The sequence below is a fragment of the Varroa destructor genome, unplaced genomic scaffold, assembly GCF_002443255.2.
Source record: "Varroa destructor unplaced genomic scaffold, Vdes_3.0 BEIS01000006.1, whole genome shotgun sequence".
Classification (NCBI taxonomy): domain Eukaryota; kingdom Metazoa; phylum Arthropoda; class Arachnida; order Mesostigmata; family Varroidae; genus Varroa; species Varroa destructor.
This window is the reverse complement of record NW_019211459.1, coordinates 2,718,911-2,745,454: the sequence shown is the minus strand read 5'-3', so window position 1 is coordinate 2,745,454 and position 26,544 is coordinate 2,718,911. Positions and strand designations below refer to the sequence as shown.

Sequence of the window (26,544 nt, the reverse complement as noted above, 5' to 3'; positions counted from 1 at the left end):
GTTATTGCGTGTCTCGTTCTCACGCAGCTTTTGAAGAATACGAAACGGACTTCCATTAAATGAACTAAAAATTCTCATTAGGTCTACACTACAGGGCTTTAAAATTAATTAGAATGGCTTACAATCCCATTTTTAATGCACGCGGGCTTCTAAAACAAACATTTATAGTTTCTTTTTAGACTACATAATATCAATTACCAGTAAGTTCGTTCAGATGAGCTGTACTGATCATCCTTTTTTGAATTTTTTTGCGCTTTTTGATTTTTCCGTTGTTTGGAATTCGTGCAGTTTTAAGACGCTTGATCTTTCATTGTCGTAAAATTTACTTCCATTGACATTTTATATATGTATCGCATTTGAGTGACACTTAACTGATCCCACTACCGCTTGATGCACGGTTGCTGTTAAATGAATTGCAGATTGACGAAAGAATGTTTTGAGAATAAAATTTCTTGTCAGTGGTTGAAGTTGCACGCTGGTAATGTTAAACATTAGCATCAACAATGACATCTCTATCATATATGGGAAGTTTCATTTAAATATCTGTTGTTATTTACAGACTTTGAAGTAAAGCGTATAAAAGTAGTTTGGATGCGCCTAAAAAAATTTTATCATACGTATGTTAGGATTTTTTTATAGAAATATTCAAGAAGTTTCTTTTGCAAGATTACACGTATAGCAAATTAAAGGAATTGGCATCAAACAAAACTAGACTTCTTAATAAATATTTTATCGTCTGTTATAGCCTAATACTACCCTTTGCGAATATTCTGCGTGCGATTATAATCCCAAACTATTGATATAGAGAAGACAACTTTATTGGTGTCCACGTTTCTTTAGTAAAGATCTAATTACAATTTAGTAGTAACGTATTAAGGTATATCATAGCATATAGCTATCTATTTATTGATTTATATTTTATTTAAAACTATACAACCTCCAAGGTTTCCTCCTTGTATTACGCTCGACGTCCGGTCTGTTATATTTTCCCATTTGTAAGTTGTATTGTAATCACTGCAAATACGCTGAGGCTATTTATTTATCTATTACACTACCTACTCGTATGTAGCGACTATATATGTAAGAAAAGAAGACCGCTTCCTTTTAGGCCAGTTAACTCCGACAAGGTCCAATTTTGCGCTGTTTTCCCATTGTGCTTTATAAGCATCGCTCTATCGTGCTTAGGCACGCTTATACATATCCAAACCAACTAAATTTGTCCATTGTGTTCATAGTTATAAACTGCAGTTGTACCTTATGAACTAACCTGATAAGTATATTATCAGTCAATGGTCATTAAACCGGCGGTAGAAATAGCCTTCAACGGCCCTGAGCTAATGCTAAATTTTGTTGATAACAATCTCTTGGTGCAACAATTAGAAATGTTATTAAACTGAACAATAGTACGGCTGATCTTGTCAATAGTTTCGTGTTTAGTATTACTTTCGGTAACAGTTATATCAAGTAAGAGTTCATGCTGTCACATTCTATTTTTCTATCTCCCTCTAATTATTCATTTCGCCTATATTTTTTTTCTGTTTTTTTTACCATATGTCATGTTATATCAGCATATATCACAATAATAACGCGACCGATGCCGCATTGAAGTCGACTAGAAAATAGATTATTTCCATCTATTATGTTCCGGATTTTCATATTTAATGAGTGTTTTTGGGGGTGCATTTACACTAAAAGCAAAGCAACCGGCTTCAAAGTCTTATTTCGAAATTTTTTTTTCTCGAAAAAAATTTATGGAGAAGTCACGTGCTAGCTATCTGGGCAATAAAGTTTTTTTCAATATTCATATGGCTGCTTGATTTATGAAGTTTCTAATTGAAAAAAAAGAACTTTTAAAGGCATTCTTTCACGAGTTGTTTGCTACGATATAACTGTATTAAATAAGCTCCAGCGCATACCGTCTTAAAGCGCGTGTTCATACATCTGAACATCGAGGTTTGCAGGGCGTTATGTTGCCATACATTAGATTACGATAAGCCAGATCGTTTGCATTAGATCGCGTATTAATAAAAAGCATCTTCTCCAACCAGCCCTTGTCAACTTGTTTGACATTTTTTTCTATTCGTAATTGCGTCTATAAGTGCTATTTTTCTCTGAAGTAGAAATAGATATGCAAAGCAGCATTGCTCAAATCCCTGCTATATAATTTAACTTCGATGTTCTTCTAAAAAACATCAGTTAAGGGGGCGGTGTAGTTGAAGAATTTTCTACTTTATAACCTAGATGCAAAAAATCATACATCATATTTCTTAAGCACTTTGATACGATGTTTATCATGCGTAGAGAAGCTCTGTAATTAAGATACAGATCTCCTGCCAATACCACATATCCGTGAATAATTACTGAGGTGATATTATCGGCTACCTAAAAATTAACCATTAGGGACGAAAGGTCCTAAAACGACTGAATACGAGGCGTCGGTCTTCCAGACAAAAAAAAACGACCAAAAAATGAACACTTGGTCTACTCGGCAAATACTCTTGTAGCTATCGAAAGTGGTAGAAGAGATCCTTATCTCTAGTGTCCTTATGACCAATGATAGCGGTTAATACATTATCTGCTAACCACTCATCTGATTAATTATCTCACATACAGGCGTTCACACACGAGCCTGCACGCCTCAATTATAAAACACAGCGAACGACAGTGGTTGACTATCAGCAGTTGTTGCAGAAACAGTTTTTCACGATACCTTTTTTTGCATATTCGCCGCCTTTCATGCAGTAATTAGGTAGTTTTCTAACCCCTCCGACATCCATGCAATTTGTTCATGACCCATTCTTCTAACTCCTATCCCTGTTATCATTATCAACAATAATAATTTTACTGGTATATGCACTATCCACATCTCATTAGCATGTGCACATCACACTTAACCGTCACCAGCGGTAACTTTCGTTATTATTATTACTGTTATCATCTTCGTCATTATTATTTCCATTATCATCATCATATTATTACTACTACTACTACAAGTACTGCTTTTATGATATCTCTTTATATCTCTCGCTCTGCGTCGTGCACACTAATCTTTGCTTTTTTCGTCCATATAACAGGAGCAACACTTTTGAATCTTGCAAATAAGCTTTTTCTCTCTCGCTGTCATTACGAGGACTACAACAACGTCGTATCATCACGACAATGTAGTTACGAATTGTTACATACATGTTGCAACGGCCAGGTTCCTAATAACTTAATGCAGTAAAAGAATTTCTTTCCACATCCAACCAACCTCCTCATCATGCTGAATCTCTAAATGTCGTTCCTTGTCTTTAGGCCTTGTAACTTCTCAAGTCATTGTACCCTACTAGATGGTCATTTCATCTTGATTTTATTTCCTAATTAGGTCAGGGTACACAGTTTGTTAGATAGTGCAAAAACCGCACAGTGATGTCAGCGAATGCTCAACAGTTGACAACTATTGGTGCCCCATAGGTTGGCGCTAGACTTTTCTTTCTTGTCTCCAGCCACCTCTAATTTGCATTTTGAGTGTTGGGATCGCGATTTGTAGAAATACAGGCTACAGTAGACAGATACAAAGGAGTACTTTTGCTTTACTCCGTACCTATTGTTGCGGCGCATTGTTGTTATCAGGAATTAGACTGACGAGAAAGGCGTGCAAAAGACTGGCTGCTGCTGCAAGTGGACTCTGGGGCGGAGTGGCGTTTGAAGCGGCAGCAACAGCTGGGCCATCACCACCCATCGCGCGCGGATTCTCACCGTCCATCGCTGCCTGAAGTCTCTCAATATCTAAAATTTAAAAAAAAAGCTTGTGCTTTTTTATGTTTGTAAACTATGGTACGCATAATTGAAATTTGATAATGTTTACCGCTGAATCGCTCGAAAGCATTGTACTCAAAGAATGCAACGTGATGACTCGATAGTGTATAATTAAGACACTCCTTGTAAAGGAATGTGCCTTTAAAAACCACTTTCCAAAATTCAAATATACGAGTGCCCAGGAAACTAGTTTCGTAAAGAAAATCAGTGAAAACATATGAATATCCATGATTCAGAATGTCTACTTGGATAAAAATAGAAAAAAAAATGAATATTGTCTATAAGTGTTTCTCTTAATATTTTTTGCACCTTCTCTTTGCTGTTGAGCTGCAGCAGGATTATTGTTCTCCACATGCGCGCCGTCTCGATCAGCAACAAGCGGTGCTGCTTGCACATCGGCCGCTGGCTGCTGTGGTGGATTTGCTGCTGCTTGTTGTTGTTGAGCCTGAGCTGGGGCGACCACAACCGGTTGTTGCGGTGCCGCTGCCTGTGGCTGTGGAGCCTGCGGTTGGATGTTAGGTAGTGCAAGTAGACCTTGTTGGTAAAGGTAGAGCAACATACCTAACCCTGTGACAAGGACAAAACGTTCCAACGACGAATAAAAGTAAACGAAGGTAGCGAACACAGCGGCTCGGATGGCTACATACATAACATCAAGCCAATCACGATTTGCGTTTCCCGCTCCCCATACATTAGCATCCTGTAAAAAAACAAGCATAAGAGTCTTTTGTTATTATTATAACGATGTTCAGAGTGTAAAGTCTCGCCTTGAACTGAGAAATCCAACCAATACAGTTTATACAATGCAGTGATAATGCTATTGAATATCAGAATGTAATAAAGTATTCAACAATTTAGGGTTTGTTATAAAAAAATATCAGCTATCAATTTTCTGTTATTAGCGCCTTATACGTTTAACGACGTTTTAGGTTGCCAGGCCTACTATACCAGCAAGCAATTTCATTAACTAAAGCAATATGCAAAATATTGGAGTTCTAAAAAAAGTGAGCTTTAATTGAAGAAAGAATCTGTTTTGCAAAATGATTTCGTCGAAAACTATGTGTGTGGTGTATTTTAATGATGAAAAATAACAATGTGTATAAAAGAAAAGAAGCGTTATATTAGAGTTCTTTTAAGATAACATTCTTACCTCATCATTGGCTCGTTGATTATTCACATTATTACCATTATTATTGTTATTGTTGTTATTGTTCTGGTTATTGTTGTTGTTGAGCTGTTGTTGTATACCAGTAACGTTGTTGACGTTATTGTTTAAGGTCACCTGACTGGCACCCGATGCGGCGGCAGCTATCTGGGCCAATAAATGTTGTTGTTGCTGGCCTAACTGAAACGCGTGCGGATTGAAACTATAGCGAATCGAGGGGGCGGGACTAGATCCCAAAATAATGGCTTGTTGATGAGCAACTCTGAAATGTCGTCGTTATTTGTAATAGAAAAAGAAATTAACTACAGAATTTTTTCACTCAATATAAAGCACATTGAATCCACCACAATGATAATAATAATAAATTGTTTGCGCGTGCGTGCATTACACAGATGTGATTTAACACGAACGACGTGTGTGAGTCTTTACGAAGAGATCCAATATTTTGTTGGGTTCGAATAGACAAATAGATGCTTTACTCGTGTAGTGGTTAGGCAAAGAAAAAATAGATCTGATTGACCTCTAGAGGCTAACAATACTTACAGTTGTTGATAGTATTGAGCATACAGGTTCTGCAGAGCAAGCACGTGGGCCGAATAGACGTCCGGTCGGAGAGACTCCATCTCATATTGGATCATTGGCCCTCGATACCGAAGTTCTGTACGCAGACGTATCAGACAAACATAATGCACCACAGTTACACAAATTTTGTGATATTACGGGTAAATCATAAGACCACAACGAGATATATTGTCCCGTTAAACATAGTCCATTTGCATAAGTTGGAAACACGACAACAACAATAAAAGTTCTATCTTCCGTTTAAGCTTAAGCGTGGCGTAATGCGCCACAAGTATTTTACACTGACCATTAACACCTTCAGCGGCAACACCGGTTGTGGCAAGTACTTGCTCTTGAATTGACTCGTTAGAAACATGTTGTCCGGGAACCGATGAACGAGATCGGCTCCCTGATGTGTTGTCATTCAATGACGTGCCTTGCGGGGGTCGACAAACTAAATGAACGGTGTGTTGTGAGCAAGACCCATCTTGTCGAAGGATCTAAAATTAAAACATGATTGACGTAAACAATTGATATTATTCATTTTATGAATGTGGATAACAACGATTGCTAATTGGAGTTTGTTGGCTGGATTTAAACTTGTTAGCTGGACCTTTAGAGCCGTAACATTTCATACTGACGTGAATATTCTATGAAACAAATTTGGTAGGAAAAAATCACAGTCATAGTGAACGTTCCCGACTAAGCTAGGGAAATAAATATATCTACCTTGTAATAATCACACCACCAGTATTACTCGCATGGTACCGATTCATCGGCTTACTTGTAAGCGCAGAAAATGCCCAATGTAGATACAAGAAGTTGATTAGTGTTTAGGGTGCCCATCTAATTTTTTGTTATTTAATGGTCATTGAAGTGCTACCGGACTGGCAGCCTGGAAATCAATTTTACATGTTCTCGTCGATCATAAAATTATACTTAGGTCGGGCTTAATATATTGATTTTAATGTGGAGTAAACCGCGGTTGGTTACTTGAAAAAGCTAGATAGGCTAGTATCTTAATGAACGCTCGTCGAAACTGTGTTTGTAAAACGTCAGAAAACAAAACAAAAGTATCCCCAATACCTGTCTAGTAACTACGCACTGACTGTTCATGCGCTTCAACTACTAACCTCACGAAGAAGCAAGTTGTCTTCAAGTAGTTGTCCCGAATAAATTAACTTCTGATCTGCCGGCACCTAGAAGAAGAACAAATAATGTATATAAAATATCTAAATATCAAAAACAAAAAAAATAAGCCTGATATGTGCCAGCTTGGAAAATATCAGCCCTTATGTGCACAAAATATTTAAATACAGCGAGCCAAGGAATAATTTAGACGGCTTAGACAAATCAAGTAAACTAAAATACCGCTAAATGCAAAAATGTTTTAGTTCAATGGAAAAATAAGTCAGTAAAAACGTCATCGGCCCACTAGGAACTGAAAATCTCAGTGTCATGAAACTAGTATCATCCTGTGCCAAGCAAATTCTATCATTTCATTTAACTAAATATTCGGCATTGCAGCTCTGTATCGCAAAGGGTCAATTTACTCGATGGGGTACAAAAATTGTTGGCGGAAAAGGCAAGAATCTAGGAACATTTGGAATTTCCTTGATCTAAACAAAAAATGTTACCCCATTGGCGGAAACCAATTTATACTCCATCACGTGATCTGATAAAAAGATCTATACCGGGTTGCCTTGATAGCTTTGCTGAAGATGTAATTTAAGACGAAGGACGCTCCATGTTTGAGGGCACTCTACTCGGAAATCCTGAAACGCAAATAAAGATGATCATTTGGAAATGGTGGACAGAAAGGCAAGACCAATTGTCCACTCTATGTTCACGCTATGCTTCTCGTTAATTTTAAGACTTTGCTACAGAGTTATACACTACAATGCACAACACCTAAAATCATAAGCGTAACAATCTCTGAGCAGAATCTACGGTTAAGTAACAGTGAGCTACCAGATAAGAGATCTTAAGTAGCTAGTTGCATTGCTAGCATTAATTTTTTTTTTAAATCAACGTGATGTGACAGTTAATTTGCTGTAGGTGAAAGTGACCCTAGACGTGTCTAATTCCATAATTAGATCATATATTAGAGAACATTACGTTTACAGTTACCTGCGTTTCCTGATTAGGTGCGCGAACCACAACGACCAAGTAATCATCGCCTGCTGAGGATTCCGAGGTGGTCGCCAAAGAAGATGGGGGGTCCGGCATGATTGTCGTTAAACCGCTTAAACAGCGCCAATCCTAGAATTGCCACTTCTTTTTTCAATAAACGACCGAAAATAAATATTAGCTGAAATGCAAATTGAAGGCATTATTAATTATATTTCTCACACTTGCTTTATTTTAATGCAGGGATTAATCATCAACTAACTGAGATTATCTTTCCGTATTACGCTAACCATTAACAGTAAGCAGCAAGCCCTTATAACAAGTGATATAGGACACTATTAAATTCCAGGAAGTTCATTGTCAATACCACAGGAAAAATGCGAGGTACTAATGAGAATATTTTGAAAAATATCATGTCTTTACAGCTCCAGCAAAAGGAATATCATTTGTAAATACACCTCTCTACAATTGTTGTGGTCAACAGACTTGGGTATATTTATATGCATACTACCTGTTATTGTTAGATGCGACGATAGAAAACGTATTGCATAAAGCATTCATCAAAACAACATGCTCTCGATAACCGTTTCAATGGGGTCCACGTATTCAAACTATAGATAGTGCTCGACATATAGTATGGTAGGTAATATTATTAGAATATTACTTCGTTGGCTTCTCTCGGCTCATATGACCCTCGCCATCTAGTGCGGCACAGTAAATAACCAGTACATCCTACATTTCGCTTACAGCGACCATAAATCATTCAGTAGTCGAGTCGATGTCACTGGTTGTAATATTAAGGGCAAAAACAGTGTAGGAATGAGATATCGTCACATGGTACGAAAGTTGGTCGAACATCGTAAGGCATTATCGTATCAACCACCCATACTGAAGAAAATTCCCTTTTGATAACATACGCACTAGCCTCGTTCGGCAATGTTTGACATTCCTTGAGATAAGGCTTGTCTTTGTCCGCTTCGACGCTACAGAAAGCAACTCAAATATGTTTATCGTTAGCAGCTTATTTGGCTTCTTGTTTGTTTTTGCTTGGCTCTCTCAAAGATCATGATAGCCGTAGTAGTTAATGGTAGAGAACGCCATTTAGTTCACGCAAGCATACCAATAAACCAACATCATCAAACTATTGGCCAACGCCATGGTGTGCTGAATAAGCTAAGGTGTCATTACGTACGCCAGGTTTGCCGCTTTCGCTTGCGAACTCCTTCCGCCCCACATCAGGTTCATTAACGTAAGGCTCACAAATATACTGTCGTTATAAAATGGAAATAAACGGATACGGTCGTATCAAGACAAGTTTCTCGCCATGTCACGGTAACTGCGATCGACAATTTTCACGATTATCGTGTCGCCTGCGACTATTATTTCAAAGAGTAAACGTGTATTCCTTAAGAAAATATCTGACTATAATTATTAAAACAACAAGTGAAGTGTAAATGTCATAGCTTACGAATCCCTAAGAATAGAAGGTAAACACACAGATACAGCCTACGGCATTATCGGCGCCTTATAGAAATCGGGGCAAGGCCAACCCTTTTTTAAAAGCTGCTTCACGCAATAATAATAATATAATATCTCTCTCGCAATAATGTCTAACGACATGTGTCACCTATTTCAAATTTCGAAAGATTACGCTCTATTCTCGCAACAGTGCCGTGGTACCGTGATCGCCTGCTTAATTAATAATTAATTAACATTCGAAATATGTGAAGTGGTTGAAAGTCGAAATTGTCGAACACTGTTTCGGACCAGGAATGGTATTTTGAAGGGATACAAGGGTACTAGATGTAAAATCTAAAACATGTGTACATGAGGCTCTAAGCGATATTGATTAAAGGAATAACATTCTGCGGAGAACCAGTGTAGCTTTTTCATTGCGGAGCTTGCAATTTAAATAAGATAACTGAACAATAATGGCCATTTTTTAAAATCTGCTCATGCTTGCGCAAATATTGAGAGCGATCACAAGGCCCAGTTATGTTTTATCAAAAATAAGCACCTCTCCATGTATGTTCCAGGTTAGATGACATTAAATGGTTTGAATTCGCAAGTAGAATAGGAATGCGTGGCTGCATATTTGCAGTTGCTGTTTATTTAGCCGTAAGCAAATTTTGTTCATGGTTGTATTTCGTGCATAGCAGAAACGTAAAAGGTAAGAAAAAGAAATAATTGTAAATTACCCTTGATGTTGTAGAAAATCCGATCGACTTCGTTGACTACCAGCTGGAGGAATCCTCGAAGCTTTCCGAATTAGTTTATAAACACAGAAGTGAATAACTATCTTGTGGCTGCCCAACAACTTGTCGCTTTATTAATGCCCCCTATCCACTACGCGGCCGTTCCCTCGAGTTCACTTTCCTGTCATAAGCTTTCCATAATCGACAGTCATTACCTGACGGCTAATTATGCCGCAAGCTAGACCCCATATCTTACTTGTCGCTTCCTCTTCTCTGAGGTGTGTAACTGCAGTAAATTATTATTACCTGTCTTTGGTAGGCTCTCTTCTACCCAGTTCGTAACGCGTATCCGTATGACGCAGCCTACTTTGGGCTTCAGCGCACCGACGTCTTACCACCGCAGGAGCGCAACACCCTGGTAACACCCGTCGATCGAAATCGAGAACGACATTGGGCGCACCTGGTACATTTCTGTAAGGCCACTGTTAGTGCGGATGCGAACGCTAGGCAGCATCACATTATATGGGCCGTAGGGGAGCCTGCACTGAAGCTTTTGTTAGCCGCAATCGTTAACAGGTTTCTCTAAAGAGCACTTTTTTCATTCCATCAGATAAATGCCAACCTAAATCTTGTTCTAAAAAGATTATATAGCTAGCAAAAGCACTTAATTTTACAAACTGCTCATCCATTATATCTTCAAATGGCATTACAGTATTCCAGGATAGGTAATCTAAAAGAAGATGCTTAAAGATGTATCCAATACTATTTTTGTTCAACATTTGAATGGCTTTTGTGTATGCTTTTTATTGATAGACAACGGATTGTAGGAATCAGTATACATTTGTTGAGAGCCAGTTGCCTGCGGCAATACCGAGCTTACGGTGAAATATCTACGTAGCAAAAAACTCGTATTCTTCTTTGTTAGCATTAAAATCCCTCAATGGCAATATCTTTGTTTTCGCTTGGCTGTTAAACAAACTAAAAGAGGAAGGTAAATATGGGTTATCACCTGAAATGCTAGCTGGGAGCAACCATGAGCCTCAAGGATTAACCAAAAAACAAAATTTTAGCCTGCACAAATACGATTCAGCAGACATTACTGAAACACAAAGGCAGTTAGGAAATAGAGGCTTTGTTTACGTGCGGTTCTGCCTTCACGGCAGATAGATCATCTAAACGTTGGTCACTTCACATAATTGATTCCATCTTGCTGTTAATCAAGTAATGACGCGCTGAATGGCATATCAGAACACTAAACTACCCCTTTAGACGAGCATACGTATATTTTACTTATATAAAGTAAAATATACATATGGTCATTATTTTTTTCACTTACTTTTTGAATTACGGCTCGATAAGATTAATCTTACAAAATGTCAAGACCAAATGATTCAGTAAAAGGATTGTTACCCATGAAATTGGCTAATAATAAGTTCCGTCTGTGCTCAAAGATATATTGTTTATTATTTAATAATATCATCTATTAGTTAATTTCTGTAAAAAAATTACGAGCTCTGCCATTCAAACAGCTTTCTCTAAATACACGAATTGTGTAAAGGCACCTTGACGGAATTATGTTTTATGTGGACCTAACTAAAAGTTGCGTGCACAGTAAGAAGGCCATTTAATTAGCTAATAACGGATGTTGCGACACTATTTTTATACATATTTTTGTAAGGTTTTATAATTTTATTTTTATAATTTTGAAAGGCATAGGCGATAAAGCTTAACATACATCCAACATATTCGTTACTTTAATTTCATATACTTTGATGCTTCAAGTTGTTTTCATGTGCGCTTCGAGGAACAAGCTGGTGTTCGTAAGAGATAGAATTTTTATTAGCAGTACTTGAATAAAAAAAATCGATGAGTAAATATATTTTAGAGATAGCATTGGTTATAACTTCGTTTCATTAGACGTCCTATTTCCTACATATATCAGTCGATTCTAAATTATTATTACGACAACCTCTGAACAGAACCGAAACGAAAGAATGATTCTATTGATAATAGTGTCATGCGTTGTTCAGCCATTGATGATCATGCGACGCTGAAATGTGTGCGCACCTTTCAATAAAGTAAACGTTTGCCTTGCTTTGTTTTGTGGCTTACCACAACTGATTCACTTGAGGAACAACTCTACTGTCACCGAACAACTGACGGCTTTTGAGAACCTGTTGCCTAGTCAGCAACCATGCTATTACAATGCTGTAACACACAGAACTTAGTTTTACCGAGGCAAGGATGTCGACAATGAAATTCAGTATCTAAAGACTCGCGAGCAAATTAATTCCATATGAAGAAACGCACAATTAAATCATTGTTCGAGTTCGTCTGCAGTTCCAACATGGAAGGTCACAGCCACCAGGTGGTACAATATGCCCAACCTCTACATCGTATGCCCATGGAAACAGCAACTAGAGATTTCTACAATGAAATGCGGTTAACCTAACAGAGTAACACACGTTCAAGTATAAATGGAAATCGGTAGACAACCGACCATAATAATTCTAAGCTTCCATTCGAAGCGCAAAAAAGCTTTTAATATACTGAGAACTTTTGGTACGTTGTAGAATGGGCAGCGAAAATGCGTAATTCGACAAAAAATCGATGCAAAATTAAGTGTACTTGTGCAACGCTGGAACACTGATACATGGACGTTAATCAAGATACCTTCGCGAAAGTTACGATGGATCTCTGCAAGCCAACCAGGTTCGATTGCAGGCCAACCAGCCGACCAACTGATCGATACCCGTATCACGTGTGACCCACAAGCTATTGCCGAATCTCACTTATTTTATCATTAATCTTTAGAAGCCATAGCTTCAGATTGACCCTTATCGCTTTGACCCAATATGGTCTGGCACTAACAAATATTTCCCGCCTGAGGACGACGACAAAAACAATAGCTTTAACATCGATATAGTAATACTTATCGCTATATACTATTCTATAGATAGGTTATCGTACCACCAAATAATTACACGTAATCCTATTGTAATCTAGACAGCAAAAATTCTTGCATGCTTTGCTCACAGAACGGGCAGTCGGGCAAGTCGACTGCCTATGCCTGAGCATGCCGAGGATTCTTTGAGAAATTAAACGCTTATAGATGGGCTTTGCTACGCCCCTCATTAAATCGAAGGAAGTTCACAAACAAAGTAAGCTTGAAGCCTTTCTAACAGAATCCTTGCTAGTGAATTTCTGTATCTCTGCTATTTGTTCTGTGTTTTCGTACCGTTGTGAAAGAATTCGTTGACAAATAGCCGTAAGAAGAATCACACAATAGGGTTGAGTGTAAGTGTCTTCTATTGAGCACGATAACACGAAATATATTTAACTAGCGATAAAAAAAACAACACTCACAAATGTCAGACAATCTCTTTGCACCAATACAACCCAGTCTCTCTAAGATCTATTGGATAGACATTGGACACGATAGCAAACAATGACAGGTCCAGGACACAGGTGTTGTCTGCTAAACGTAAACACAGTTGGCGCATGGTGATTGGTCAAGGCAATGGGTGAAAGGTCATTGCGAGGAGACTGAATCATCAGTCACCGGTTAGGTTTAAATTTTGCGCGAATCTACGCCGGAACCACCAAAACTTGAACGGCCGCAGGAGTTACACGAGGCCCTGTGATGCGATTGTTTCGAAAGTGGCACGCGAGGGCAGACACTTAAGCACAAACCATTGTAAAGGTTCACTCTGTCATGTAATCGATGTCAGTTTTGATACCTGGTTTAAAATTATGAGAACTAGAATTCCACAAATACTTATGACAACATTCCTACATTGATTCGGACCAATTACCTTAAAAAAAAAAGTATACTCAATGCAAGCGTTTTGACGTTTTGGAATTAACATTAACAATATTGAAATTATCTTTTGGAACTGGAATAACCGTATCTTTGTAGACACAGTGAATAAGATACGTGTTAGAAAGTGAAATTAGAGCCGTCCTACCTTAATTTCCAGAAGCAAATTAATTGGTAGCTACGTGAATTGGTAGCTACGTATGATTACCAATTTATCCCATGCTACTGTTTTAAAGGCTTGCATTTTCCTGTTGAAATACTGATGCGATAGTCTTTTAATTCTTTTTTAAATAGATAAGTTGAGTTTCGCGTTTGGAGGAAAGAACACAGTTGGAGTCGCACCATCGTTCATGCATCATCGAGCTCCGCGTGATCTGTATCAAGATCAGCTGTTTAGAATGATCCAGCGCCCTCTCATGATTGTGAAATAAAATTGGTATCCGCCATACATGGGCTCTCCCAATATTGTACCTTTCTACAATTTCTTACTTCAAAGGACAGCCTCTATGGGCAATTGTTGATTATTAAAATAAAATAGCAGTGTTTCGTTAGACTTCGCGGATAACAGTAATAGCAATGTATATAGGGATGTGCATAAACGGATACTTCACAGACACCATAGTCCGCGAAACAAGTATGTGGTGATAGACTGTGAATGAACTAGTGAAGAGGCCCTGCGTTGTATAGAACTAGTGCACTGTTTACATATGACATTGTCAATTTTTCAATAATCGATCGATTATGGTTACCCTTCTGCTGAGTTGTAACTGATAGTTTGCTTATGTTTATCTTGAAAAACACTAACTAGAGAATTCTTGTCACTTACTAGTTATTTCAGCCATTGCTTTTTGATTTGGATAATCATTTTGGCTTCGGGCCGCAGGTGTATTTTGAGTGCATCCTGTCTGAGGTATAGATTCCTGTAGATTCTCATACATAAAATTGTAAATGGCTTCACATGGGTCTGCCCTAGAAGATGAGCTATCTTCTCAGTTGCGCGCTCGGTACTGCTCAGTTCCTCGAGAATGGTTAAAAGGATTTGTTGCTCAACATCCGCTTAGCACAGGTGATGAGTGCTATCAAACGGTAAGTAGCTCTCTGTGTAAATCAGTAACTTTCTCATCGATACAAAGGTTCATAAAAATTAAATTAGGTGTCGTTTGCTATTTTCAAACATAGATGTGGCCTACTTAATGCATGTTGATACAGTGCAATCCGTCTATTTAGTAGAGTCTTAATTTTTTAATTGTGCTGCAGTGTCTTTATTTTGTTCTAATATTATTAAAAGTACTATTAACCGATTATGATTTTTAATTTCAACAATATACAATCATGAATTTCCGTTTGGCTTTTGTTTAGCTAGCTGTAGATCGAAAAGAGTTTTCGCGGTAGTAGGGCCCAAACATAATACCTAGGCAAGTCTAGGCATAGTGTATCAGCATTTAGCTTATTGTGTGAAATGGACACCTAGACCTACCGGACGTATGGGTATGAAAGAGTGATGTGAATACATGATACAGTTAGCTGTAGCTTACTACATGTATTTATGCATCATGATCATCATTTAGCTTTGTCATAATGCAACAGAAGTGAACTCTGTTTCTAGAACGGCTCAGCTAAATAAAGGCATTTGAACTAGACAACGAAGTTAGACTGATGGAAGTATCCAATAAAGATGCTAGCTTCGTTTTTGTTATTTCTTTATGCATTTCTAGCGATCGTTTTTATGAAAACAAGTGCTCGTATGTACCTCTTGTCAAATCAGAAGTTGGCCCATTAGGAGCCTAACCTGTATGGGTCTTGTTAGACCTATCTGGGGATTTTCTAACAGACCTATTAAACTGCATGACAACTATCTACGCAGCTGTTAATCTTGATTTAAGTTTATTTTTTTTTTAATTTTATGTTTTCCCAATTACTTATTTTTTTTATACGATTGCAGTTGTTAAACACGGATCTTTCACGTGTCGGACTGTTCTCACTACCAAATAACATCTTCGTAAGTAAAAAACGCCGAGTTTTGTCCACAATAATTTGATATTTAGCGTGCAAATTTTTCAAATCTGTTATCTTTGTCTTCTACTTCTTTGTGACTTTGACTTTTATGTCGTCAAAAACCACCTATGTTGACTTAAAACGATCTTCTTAGTGTAGTAGTAGAGTTTCGCCAGGTTAAATTGAGTAAAAGCAACAAAGTCTAGTAACATTTGTTTTTCACACGAACCCCCCTTAGTGGCTCTAACGATATTCGGCTGATCGCACTACTCTCGGCCAGAGACTACTACATACGTCCTGGGACCGTTTACAGGGGAGTTTAACGATATTGATCAGGTTATTCAAATTCTACTGACAGCATTATGACGTCTGGCACAGCGGTGTACCTGTAGTTAAGCGATGGGGTGTCAGTTTAACAAAGAGAGATAACCCATTCGGCGTCTCCGATCTGCTTTCCGTACACAATAAAAGACTTTAGGTATCTTATCTTTTCCTATTTTCAGTTCAAGTGAATTTGATATTTATAATGTATTACAAAACGTTTGTATTTGCAGCCGATAAAAGCTCGAGGCGTGCTCCAAAATTGTTTGCTAGTTCAAGTGGTTTCTGTTTTAGACGTAGGCGCATCGGCCTATTCTCAGCTGTGTCATCTCGAAGGAACCCTCAACATCAATAATGAGGCGAGTAAAATCCTTTCAAAAATTTTCGGAAGATCCATAAAACGATTAAATCTGTTCGACTTAAGCTATATGTTCTTTGGAAGCAAATATGAAATCGAAATGTATAATGAACATTAGGTTTCTTTAAAGAAATTATGCTGACCTACATGAGTAAGTTTGTCGCATTTACTACGCTGGACATAGGTATCAGCTGATGAAACTGGGAACGTGGAACGGGAAACAATACGTCGCGGGAGAAGGTTCGTAGTGACTTCCCAAACCACTTTAAAACTTCCAGTAAAAAAATTCACCATAGGGTCAAAACTTATCGCAAACGCCGATTGCAGTTTTGCAGTTTAGTGTTTCAGATGCGTTTGGGTGTTTAGAACGTCTGTATGCAGAAATCATTTTCACGAGTATTCTACATGGAACAAATAATTTTTATCTTAGTTCGTAATTTTGTGTGCCATTTTTCATAGTCTTCTCACAACTATCGGCTTATGCATGTCAACACAAATTAACTTCTTTCCTGTTTTAGACATCTATTTGCGTATAACCCTCTTTTGTATACGTATATTACAGGTGCCTATTACTTAAACTTAGTGACGGACGATGTACAATCCGTGCCATTGAATTTGAGCCAGTTGATTGTCTCGCAGAAGATATACCGCGCGGATCAAAGCTCCTGCTCAGGTCACCTAGCTTAAGCAGCATTTTAATACAGATTTAGGTATTCTAAGAAACACCAGTTTTATATATATATATATATAATGTAGGTTTTTCGAGGAAGATACTCAAATTCGTGGCCCTCGCTCACAATATTGTTTCGTCATCGAAATTCGACTAAAAATTACTTATGATACAATCTCTGTACGGGCAATTATGTATCCTTCGTTTTGCTCAAAGTCGATGGCCTATGTTATCGCAAATGTCCATATAGGTTCTAACACATGATGCTAAGATTTCGATGATACAATGCGGAAGATCAATTCACTTTTAAGGCTCAAAATTTTGTCAAACGTCTACAGTAGTTCCACTAGTTTAATTTAAAATTCTGTTGTTTTGAAAAGGGAAATATTCGTTGATAATTTGGCCCCAATAAACCTTAATTATTACTTTTTTACGCCTTTCGCTTTGAGTTTAATTTTCCCAGATTCAAATATATACATATGTATATAACTATTTCATGTCTCGATTCATGTTCTGACAGAGGTCCGTTGGAGATCCGACGCAGCATAATATTTCTTCGTGCAGGAGCAGTGGAATTTCTTGGTGGTAGTTCTCTTGAAAACTCAGCTCTAGATGGACAAGGTTCACAACATCAGGCACGTGGTTTTTCTTAAGTGTTCGTAGGTTATGCGTATGTTTATTTAGTTGATTAACCGTAGGTTCTATTACTAATGATATGCTATTCAATTTCGTGCTTTTTGCTCAGATCCACGTTAGTATCTATGATGTGTAATACGCTCCTTAGAGGCCTTATTAAATGAAACATGCGCAATATTTTATCCTGCATTATGCTACATTTGAGTCAATCTCATCTAGTGTCGAACATATATTCATTAGTTCAAAAAGATATATGTAAGAAATGCAAACATTTTGGCGCGAGAAGAGCGCATGAACTCCACTCTATGGAATAACACACGTTGGAATACTACGCTGCGTTTCCCGTTGTTTCACAGAATTTCGATGCAGACCAGCTGCTAATTCGAACACGGGAGTTAAAAGAAGCCCTTGAAGACCAACGGGTTAAACAGAATGGTGCAAATTCTCTGGAGAAAGAAGAAACGTCATAAGCTGGTTGTTTAGGTTGAGTAACATTTTGCTGTGGTAACGATGAAGATACCGTTGTCTATATCTAAATAATGAGTTTGCATATACAGGATGATATTTGACTAGGTTTATTAATAACAAATCTTTAATTTTTAGAAATTTTATATCGGTGTTATAATTTGGCTATTTATCATACAACTATTGGCATGCTAGTGTTATAAAAACGCTTGAGGACTCATAATGCCATCCAAATTATGTAAAGACAATTCGGTGAGCGGGTTGGTAAAAGGATTTCTCCTTTAAAGACTCTATTTTAGAATGGAAGGGTGACAAACTATAAGCATCATTGCCACTCAGATGTGCATGACGCCCGCTTGTTTTTAAATGCTAGATAAAATTCAGTTGAATCATATTAAATCACTTTTTTTATATGGTAGTTTACACATCAAGGTCGTAACATTCAAAATACATTGAGGAAGGCCTGCATAATTCTACTATTTAATATATATGGTTAGAGATTTACGTAGACGTATGTGATTGGCCCAGCATGAATGAAGATCACTATAACAGACACTAGACTTGTGCCGTGTAATGATTTAACAGGAAAACATAGGTTTCTTCTTACACTCGATGGTAAACTTCATGGAACCCCCCATATACCCTTTGAATTTAGTCGTACGCTTTAATGTATGGGTATTTAACCGCTCGATTGGCCACACTTGTTAGCCGAGGCGTTTATTTTCATTCCATTATTTTTAATTATAATATTGAATGTCACAGCGTATGACATATGAATGAATTGAATATATTAGGTTGGTAAGCGTGCAAGTGTTGAATATGTGGATGTCGTCTAACGAAGAAGCGGTTAATCCCTCATCGCCGGTTTTTAATATTAGATTTGAAAGAACGTTTTCGCGTTCTTCACTGAATAATAAAGGTCACATTGTTTTATTGTTCCTGTGGAAATAGTGTAAACTGTTATTAAACTTTTGTCGTTGTTCATGACTTTCTTCCACCTACCACCAAATAATGTATGCCGTTTTGCCAAAAAATTGAGGATTTCACCTGGAATAAGTTTTCCAATCACATTTCGGCTTGTCGATTTAAATCGAAGGTAAGACGACGAGTGTGATTGCCCAGTAAACGGAAAACGTGAAAATTCTTCAGCACAAGATCCGAAGAACATAGAGTACAATGAAGATGCCTTTTCAATGTCCTTGAAGGAGGTTTTTGGTGATGTTTGATGCGTGTGGTTTTGACGTGTCATATCTGTTCTCTAGAATAGTCTGGCATACTCGATGCAACTGAGCTAAAAAACACGTGCCAGTCAAGTGTCTGGCTCGTAAGGAGCAGTTCCTAGTGGACTGGGCCCTCACATTTCTATTAAATGCAAAGCATAATCTTCTTTGAATGAAGATTTGGTTAAATTCAGTGCGCAATATATGGAGACAGCGTTTAGCCGTAATTTCTTGTTCAATTTAGGAAGTTCACGAGGTAGCCAACCTCGGAGTTTTAATTTAAACGCAAGGAACCTAAGGTGGTTAATGATGGTTGTGCTGCCATATAGCCAATTCCGAATTGTTTCTTGGCCGTTGTCGTTCACAAATATTTCAGATGGTAACCGCCAAACTCGGTCGATTGTCCAAAGCTGAAAACATCTTTTAGGTTCTGAGTACTGTTTTCAAGCTTAGCAAAGCACTGTTGAGCAGTTTTTTTAGGGGTAGCGTCGTTACCGTACCCAAGGCAAATGCTTCGCAGGCTTTTTCGACAGATTTTAGGCTTCGGCGAAATGCATAGTGCAGAAGATTTAAAAAATGCCCTTTTTGGAACATCCATTTTTGAAGAGTTCTCTCACACTACAGTACCATACAATTCAAGCAGGGCGAGCGTGTTCGAATGGTATACCAGAAGAAAACAACAACAATTAGCAATAGTTAGAAAGTTAGCTTTTTTCTACCAGTTGACCATTATTGGGAAAATGAATATCTAGAAAATAAAAATAAAGATTAGAATAATAACTTCTATCAGCACCGTTTATTATGTCCAACGATAGTATATTATATATAAAAGGTAAATTGTATAGTGGCGTTATGTAAAATCCCACGGATGTAATTTTGCATGCATGATATTCTATGACATTGTTTTACGAATGGCGTTCGATTAAATCATCAACTTATGTAAGAATAAATTCTATTACTGAAACACGAACAGACAAGTACGCTAACGCCTGAAAAGCAGCAGCAAGATAGCGCTTAGAGTGGTTTAAACAACTGTCGCGTTTTTCGCGCCGGTCGTAGCGGCAAGTCGTTTCCGTTTATTCCGGTTATTGGGGATCCAACAGACAACATAGTAAATCCCGAAATCGCGTGTTGACGTAACTCTTGGTTCCTCAATTTTCCCCCTAAGCAGGATTAGTCATCGCATAAATTCGGTAGAAATCTGGATCTGCATCGCTCATTTTTAGTTTGTGTCTGTGAAGACCTCTGTGTCGTTTTGGTTGTGTGTTCGCCAAACGACTGCCCGCTTGAGGTCGAATTTATTCCCAGGTAAGTCGCAAAACCTCAAAGCTAAAATGAAAGAAATCTGTTGCGGTAGCAAACCATTCTTTTCCGGCGGAATTGCATGGCTTCGATTTTTCGTAGCATACTCATTTGGAATCCAAATCTGTTGGTGCAAATTTTGAAGACAGCCAATGCTTGCTGAAAGTGCCGTCTCGTAGAAAATCAGACAAAATTGTCAATGTACGAAAGGAGGTCTATTAACACCTGTTGCTTTTTAACCTAGCTTGCAAGGTCGTCGATAACTACTGATGATTATGGTAGCGGATTTAGATTGTCGCTTTAAACCAAGTTTAAGGTAAGCCTTAAACTTAAAAAAAGTGGTCGAGCTTTGTAACTTCATCGGCTAGAATAACGTCGTTTACCTGAAGGATACCCGCAAACAGCTCCACGATGTCTTGGGGAGCTCACGTGCGAACCAGCCTAAAAATTACGGTTTCTCTAAAATCAGTGTCAAATGCAGAATAAAGCTCAAGAATACTGAGTACAAGTATTAGCGCTTGCTGCTATGGGTGCGCTGAATACGTTCCAGGAACATCGGACTACCAGAGTAAGTGAATTGCTGTGGCCGAAGAGTTTGCTGCTTTCATAGAATAGGACCAATAAGCGCGTAGTTCTGACAGTTGCGATTCGACAGGAGCTGAAATAAAAGTTTAAAGCAATAGCATATTTTAGATATGATTCGCCATTTACTTGAAGACTCTTTCAAAGAATCTGTTTCAAAAACATTTGGAGAAAGGACAGCTCAGGCTGCTAGGACACCGCCACGAGATGCCAGGTATGCGCAGTCGACGAAAGCAGGATTTTCTTGAGATGTTATTTTGCGTTAATCGCATCATTAATTAGAGAAATCCTTGTTGAAAGAGAAAAAAAAAACAGAAAATTTCGAAAGTGATGACCGGCGGAACTTAGGAATGTTGATGGTTTCTAGCTGAACTCCCATGAAAGTAGGACATTGGAACTCACTACCTTCATGCTGTAGCAAAATAGCTAACCAAAATAAAAGCGTATTTTTAAACGTGTTCATTACTATGAATTCAACGGTTGCAGTACACACTGACTAGATCTTTCTTAATACAACTGCCTAAATATTAGATCTGGGAGATATCGACACACAACGTAACTCTGGCTTCATGCCACCTGCCGTTGGGCACCTGACGGAACCAGTCGTTATTACGAATTGCTGGAGTATTCAAATTTCTGCCCATTAAGACACCCTGACAATAACAAGCAACATGTAACGATCGTAAATTACATTTTTAGAGTGTTTTTATAAGTAACAAAAGCTTTGAAAAATTAAGACAGCCAGAATTTATCGTAAGTCAACCCGTGCTATTCGGAGTTGTCGACATTCTGGTCATAAATCATTATGTCTATGAGGTCGCGAGAATGATACAGACTCATGTTCTTATTTCCGATAGTACTCTAAATATATAGATATATATATATTGATTTTAACAATTGTACTGTTCCCAGTCGTTTGTTAGCGCAGCTTGTTAATGAATAAACTAGATATTGCGTACCGCACACGTTGGTAAGACTAGGCTAAACTATAACTGTTTTTAGAAATAAGATCAATAAATAGATAAAAATTTGGCTCAAATACAGAAATGGGTGCTTCCGCGTAGAAAAGAAGATGATCCGCCGCATGGCCGCTGTTCGAAAGTGAAAGAACCTAGGCGTTATTGACTTTCTTTAGATTTAATAATATCTTCCCTTTTTTCGTTTTAATTGCACGTCTGAAATTGGCATTTGCTGTCTATATTTCAACTTGAAACCACCTAGTCTATGAGAAACTAGTGTGTCTAGTTTCGAGAACGTATTCGTCAGTCGTCTCGAATCACGTGGCCGTAGCAAGTGCAATCTTTCGCTTAGCCCTGACTTAAAGCGATTTTTGCAGCTCTCTTGGTGTGGATGTGACGCTAGCTAGCATAAAGTTAAACTTGTTTTCCGAATTAGCAACAGGCTCCATACTTAATAATGACTCGTCAATTTTTCGCAAATTGTTTCTGTGTGTTTTCTGCACACACGAACGATTTTTGCATGTTTCACCATTAACTGCCTATTACCATAAACGATCATGTGCGACGATTTACCAGACTACTTTCCTAGGAGATCACTGGTTATCTGCAGACATATTTTATGCAAGATTTTCGAGATAATTACAGCGTACTGGAACCTGGTTACATCGCTTTGTAGAGCCAAAGCTTTACATAAAGGATCCTAAAGCTTTTTTTTTTTTCGTTTTGTGAATTAATGGCTGAGAATTTATACCAAAATGGCTTTTCCGGCAGTCGACGATTCACTGGTGACTACTATTATAGAAAAAACGACGATATCTCTAGGTTACTTTAGAACACAGTTTTTGAGGGAATTCACTTCGACGCTATCCATTAAATTTCTACAGACCGACATTAATGACATCGGCTTCGTTCCTGAACGAGTGTTAAAAAAGCCGACAACGCTGATCAAAAATTGAGTGTCACCTTTGACAACCCTGCAGTCCTTAAAAAGCTAGCCCGTGTAACCGGCGAGCTCTGAGCTATTATCTTTAAAAGACCTTTTGAGTAAAGGATCATATTCTGCTTTTCGGGAAGGTGATGCGACCACCATCTGCAAAAAATGACAGCGCTCGACTTATTATCGTTCAGTTGTTCAGAAGTCTCCTATTTGCATTGTCGTAGAAAACATCGTAAATCACATATCTGCACACCTATACTAACTATCAGGCTCAAATCTAGCTCGGTTCACCAAAAGGAATAAGTAATGGAGGTGGGCCACAATTGGGCATTCGTTAAGAATCATCAACATGCATGCTTCTATTTGAAGCTTCCCATATGAAATATAAAACACACATTGATTATTTAAGAATTTACACGAAGATAAACAAGGCAGAATTTGTACATGCGGTCCGGAAAGCGCTCCAGTGTTATCATGAACATGAGATAGCAAAATTGTATTGCCTATATCCAAATATGCTTTACTAATACCATACTGGATAACGCTATTAATCGTACAGATGATCAAATGCAGTGTGTACCGGCATATCAAAGTTTAGGTATAATTTTTGATGTCGATTATGAAGTTGAAAAGTTATGTTGTTTGGTGTTCAGCATCACGACTGTGCAACCCTATTTTTCGGACTCGTATCTTATGGTGAATATTAAGTAGTTGAATATTTGTAATTACATAGTTGTTCGTAAATAATAATATTGCTCGTAGGTATGGTCGTCATTTCAGTATTAAGATATGAATAGTTCTTAAAATCCTCAAGACAGCTTTTAAAAATGCGTAATATCGAGATTTGGTAAAGATTTGGAGAAGCAACGTATTTATCTATGAAAAAATGATCTGCAGATCCTTTGCAAATTACATAACTCCTTTAACTATTTCTTTGAAATCATTGGAAAAAATCTACGCAGCGGTGTACCCATCAGCCCTAGGTGTAATCATCGTTGGTAGTGTTGGCAAGTCTTGTTCATGGCAAGATTAATCTACGAAGAGCATGTTCTATATAGTTCTAATAATAAAATTCTTTTAGTGTATTTGTTGGCCGGAACTTCACCGTTTCTATTTAAGAGAAGTGAAACGTTTGTTTTACGCGAAGCAGCATCATTATGGTCTGACACAGGTTAAAGGAGGCAGTTGTGTATCTTTCGTTCCTTATAACGCCAGTAATATCTGATCGTTGAACACGTACAAACAGAAGTAGCTGTCACATAGTAACTAGGCTCGTGGTTAATACGCCAGACGCAAGCTTCATTTGTAAATACTATGTAACTAAATACCGCAAATGTCATTCCGGGAAGCCCAATTAAATCAGATTAGTAAATCAGTTAGCTAGCTCCAACATTTAACTTTTTAAAGTGTAATACAAGTTTTTGTAGTGGTTACATGTGCCAGTGTGCTCATACTTGTACTCGTTTTACTTCGTATAATTCAAATCAATAAATATGATTCAGGTTTTATCGTAATCTGGATATAAATTAGTCTGAAATGGTTCATGTCTTTGCGATAATCTCTTAATGATAATAAACAGGATAAATGCCGCTTATTCTTATGATCATCCGTCAAGTATGCCAACTCTAGCTCTAACATTCCACAACTTACGTGAACTTTTGTAAGATTTTTTTAAAGAACTAACTAATCAATGGGTGATAAACTTGGTCATTTCAAGTACCGTAGCGTTATAATGCTAAATTGTGCATTACTACCTACCGTAGTAAATTGTTGCCTCAATGATTTTCCCTTGCTATCAATGTTTTTGAGAAAAACTGACAACTTGTTTCGAGGCTGGCGTTACGCATAAATTCGTGAGATTCAAAATAAGTTATGCTCACCAAACTTAGCAGTAACGAACACGGATGCAAAAGGGTTTGTTGGGCACTACAAAACATAGTAGTCATGCGATTCGCGATATCACATAAGTATATTTAGGTCAACCTTCGGCCACGGACGATCCTGTTCAGGAAAATGCATTTCTTTCGTGTAATCTTTTATTAATTACAAATGTGGATTGGGGATCTTCACATTATCGTATGATGTATTAGTTGCTGGTCAACGCATAATTTTGTGGTGCTTCTGACGTTACGCTCAAATGATGTATTATTAGACTAAATATTATTTAATGATAATGGCCAGTGATAGTAGCAGCAATAACGGACTGAGGTAGCATAGAACACGTGTTTTGCGACACTATAATAACAATTATGCTGACTATCATTAACAAAGCATTGGTAAAGCATTATTAGTATAGCTAGATAAGTGTGCTCCAAACAAATTAAATAACTTTTGTTGTGCAGTCGCTATTCTTTTCAGCGTCTGAATTCAGTATTTCACGAATAGACATATTCGCAAATTTGGTGGAAATATTTATATATATATTGTTAGTCGTTGGCTATCTATGCTTAACAAAAGAGATACAATTTAAAACTATATTACTTAACAAAAGAAATTGATGATTATTATAATCTAGCCTACTGCCTTTAATTTGTAGGTGCAAACTACCTAAAAAATTAATTAATAGTTTGGCTTTAGTTCGGCTAGGCCAGAAATTCGAACAAAAAAGCGCTTTAGTGTATGCCCATAGACGTGTGAGTTTAAGTGCCGCGGAACACCTTAGTTATCTGCCGAGTCGAAAAGTCTCAGCTTAATAAATACAGGAATGTCTTCGTGTTTAATACAATATGTAAAAGTTTAACAAAATTAAAAAATGCGCCCTCGTCGCACCGCAATAAACCGAACATAATCTTACAGAATGTGTGCGGAGATAGGGGCAGGCAGGTGCCAGTGTTCCGGGAAGAGCGATTCGACGTAATAATAATGTTGGCAGCGCGGGCCACCTCCCACCTGCCATATTCGGAAATACCACCCATTCCATCTACACCCGAGGGAAAGAAGGAGGAGCGAACAACCCCCAAATGGCCCTGGTCAAGACGGCGGCTTACTAGTTTCCTGTCTGCCCCGCTAGTACCAGCCCTTTCTCGCATTCGGAAAAGTTCGACTTGTTGTGCACCGGCCGCGCCCCGTATCCAAATGTCATGCTGACTTCTGATACTTTGGTGATGAAAGCGTGTCCCGAAGCCTACATCTAAACGGCCGGGCTACGTCCTGCAGTCTCAACTAGTTAGTCTCTATCGTCCTACCGCTAGAAACGGAAATTGTCGCCAGTAGTTACTAGATATTTGCAAAAATGCGCGAAATCGGCCAGCCTACCTCGCGGCGCTGATGGATGCACTGGAGGCCGATGCCACTGATTGGTCAGAGTGAGCGTCGACGTCACGAATCAATTTTAGTTCGGAAAACTGGCCGGACTATATCGTATTTTGTGCCCAGCTACCGCTATATAGTCGACGCCAAAACTCTTGACTGTCTTCAGATTTTTACGCAC

The 26,544-nt window shown here is 38.0% G+C and overlaps 2 protein-coding genes and 1 long non-coding RNA gene across 17 annotated transcripts; 1 reads left to right on the top strand and 2 right to left on the bottom strand.

Annotated features, from left to right (window-relative positions):
• Positions 1-872: 872 nt before the first annotated feature.
• Positions 873-13,339, bottom strand: Herp (Homocysteine-induced endoplasmic reticulum protein). 8 transcript variants are annotated; one of them, XM_022810538.2, is made up of 10 exons: positions 10,156-10,320; positions 9,853-9,913; positions 7,655-7,835; positions 7,219-7,299; positions 6,658-6,723; positions 5,832-6,024; positions 5,507-5,621; positions 4,949-5,225; positions 4,108-4,498; positions 873-3,768 (listed from the first exon to the last, which is right to left on the bottom strand). In XM_022810538.2, exons 3-10 carry the CDS (start codon positions 7,751-7,753, stop codon positions 3,584-3,586), a joined length of 1,407 nt encoding a protein of 468 aa, XP_022666273.1. In that variant the 5' UTR covers positions 7,754-7,835; positions 9,853-9,913; positions 10,156-10,320; the 3' UTR covers positions 873-3,583. The 8 variants fall into 8 exon arrangements, with proteins under 8 accessions (XP_022666273.1, XP_022666276.1, XP_086829881.1 ...); XM_022810541.2 differs by having other exon boundaries at positions 7,655-7,801; XM_086973755.1 differs by lacking the exons at positions 9,853-9,913; positions 10,156-10,320 and adding an exon at positions 13,216-13,339.
• A 71-nt stretch (positions 13,340-13,410) lies between these two features.
• On the top strand, positions 13,411-18,260 carry LOC111252506 (recQ-mediated genome instability protein 1-like). Of its 8 annotated transcripts, none has more exons than XM_022810546.2 (9): positions 13,411-13,546; positions 13,964-14,303; positions 14,643-14,755; positions 15,612-15,668; positions 16,219-16,344; positions 16,528-16,583; positions 16,906-17,016; positions 17,534-17,648; positions 18,006-18,260. In XM_022810546.2, the coding sequence occupies exons 2-9, from the start codon at positions 14,246-14,248 to the stop codon at positions 18,117-18,119; spliced, it is 750 nt and encodes a 249-aa protein (XP_022666281.1). In that variant the 5' UTR covers positions 13,411-13,546; positions 13,964-14,245; the 3' UTR covers positions 18,120-18,260. The 8 variants fall into 8 exon arrangements, with proteins under 8 accessions (XP_022666281.1, XP_086829892.1, XP_022666286.1 ...); XM_086973766.1 differs by having other exon boundaries at positions 13,417-13,552; XM_022810551.2 differs by having other exon boundaries at positions 13,442-13,575; positions 13,964-14,105; positions 14,553-14,755.
• Positions 18,261-20,132: 1,872 nt separating this feature from the next.
• LOC147754742 (uncharacterized) lies at positions 20,133-26,423 on the bottom strand. The gene is made up of 3 exons (XR_015316192.1): positions 25,909-26,423; positions 24,995-25,115; positions 20,133-21,294 (listed from the first exon to the last, which is right to left on the bottom strand). It is a non-coding gene; the product is annotated as an uncharacterized LOC147754742 (long non-coding RNA).
• Between the last annotated feature and the right edge of the window lie 121 nt (positions 26,424-26,544).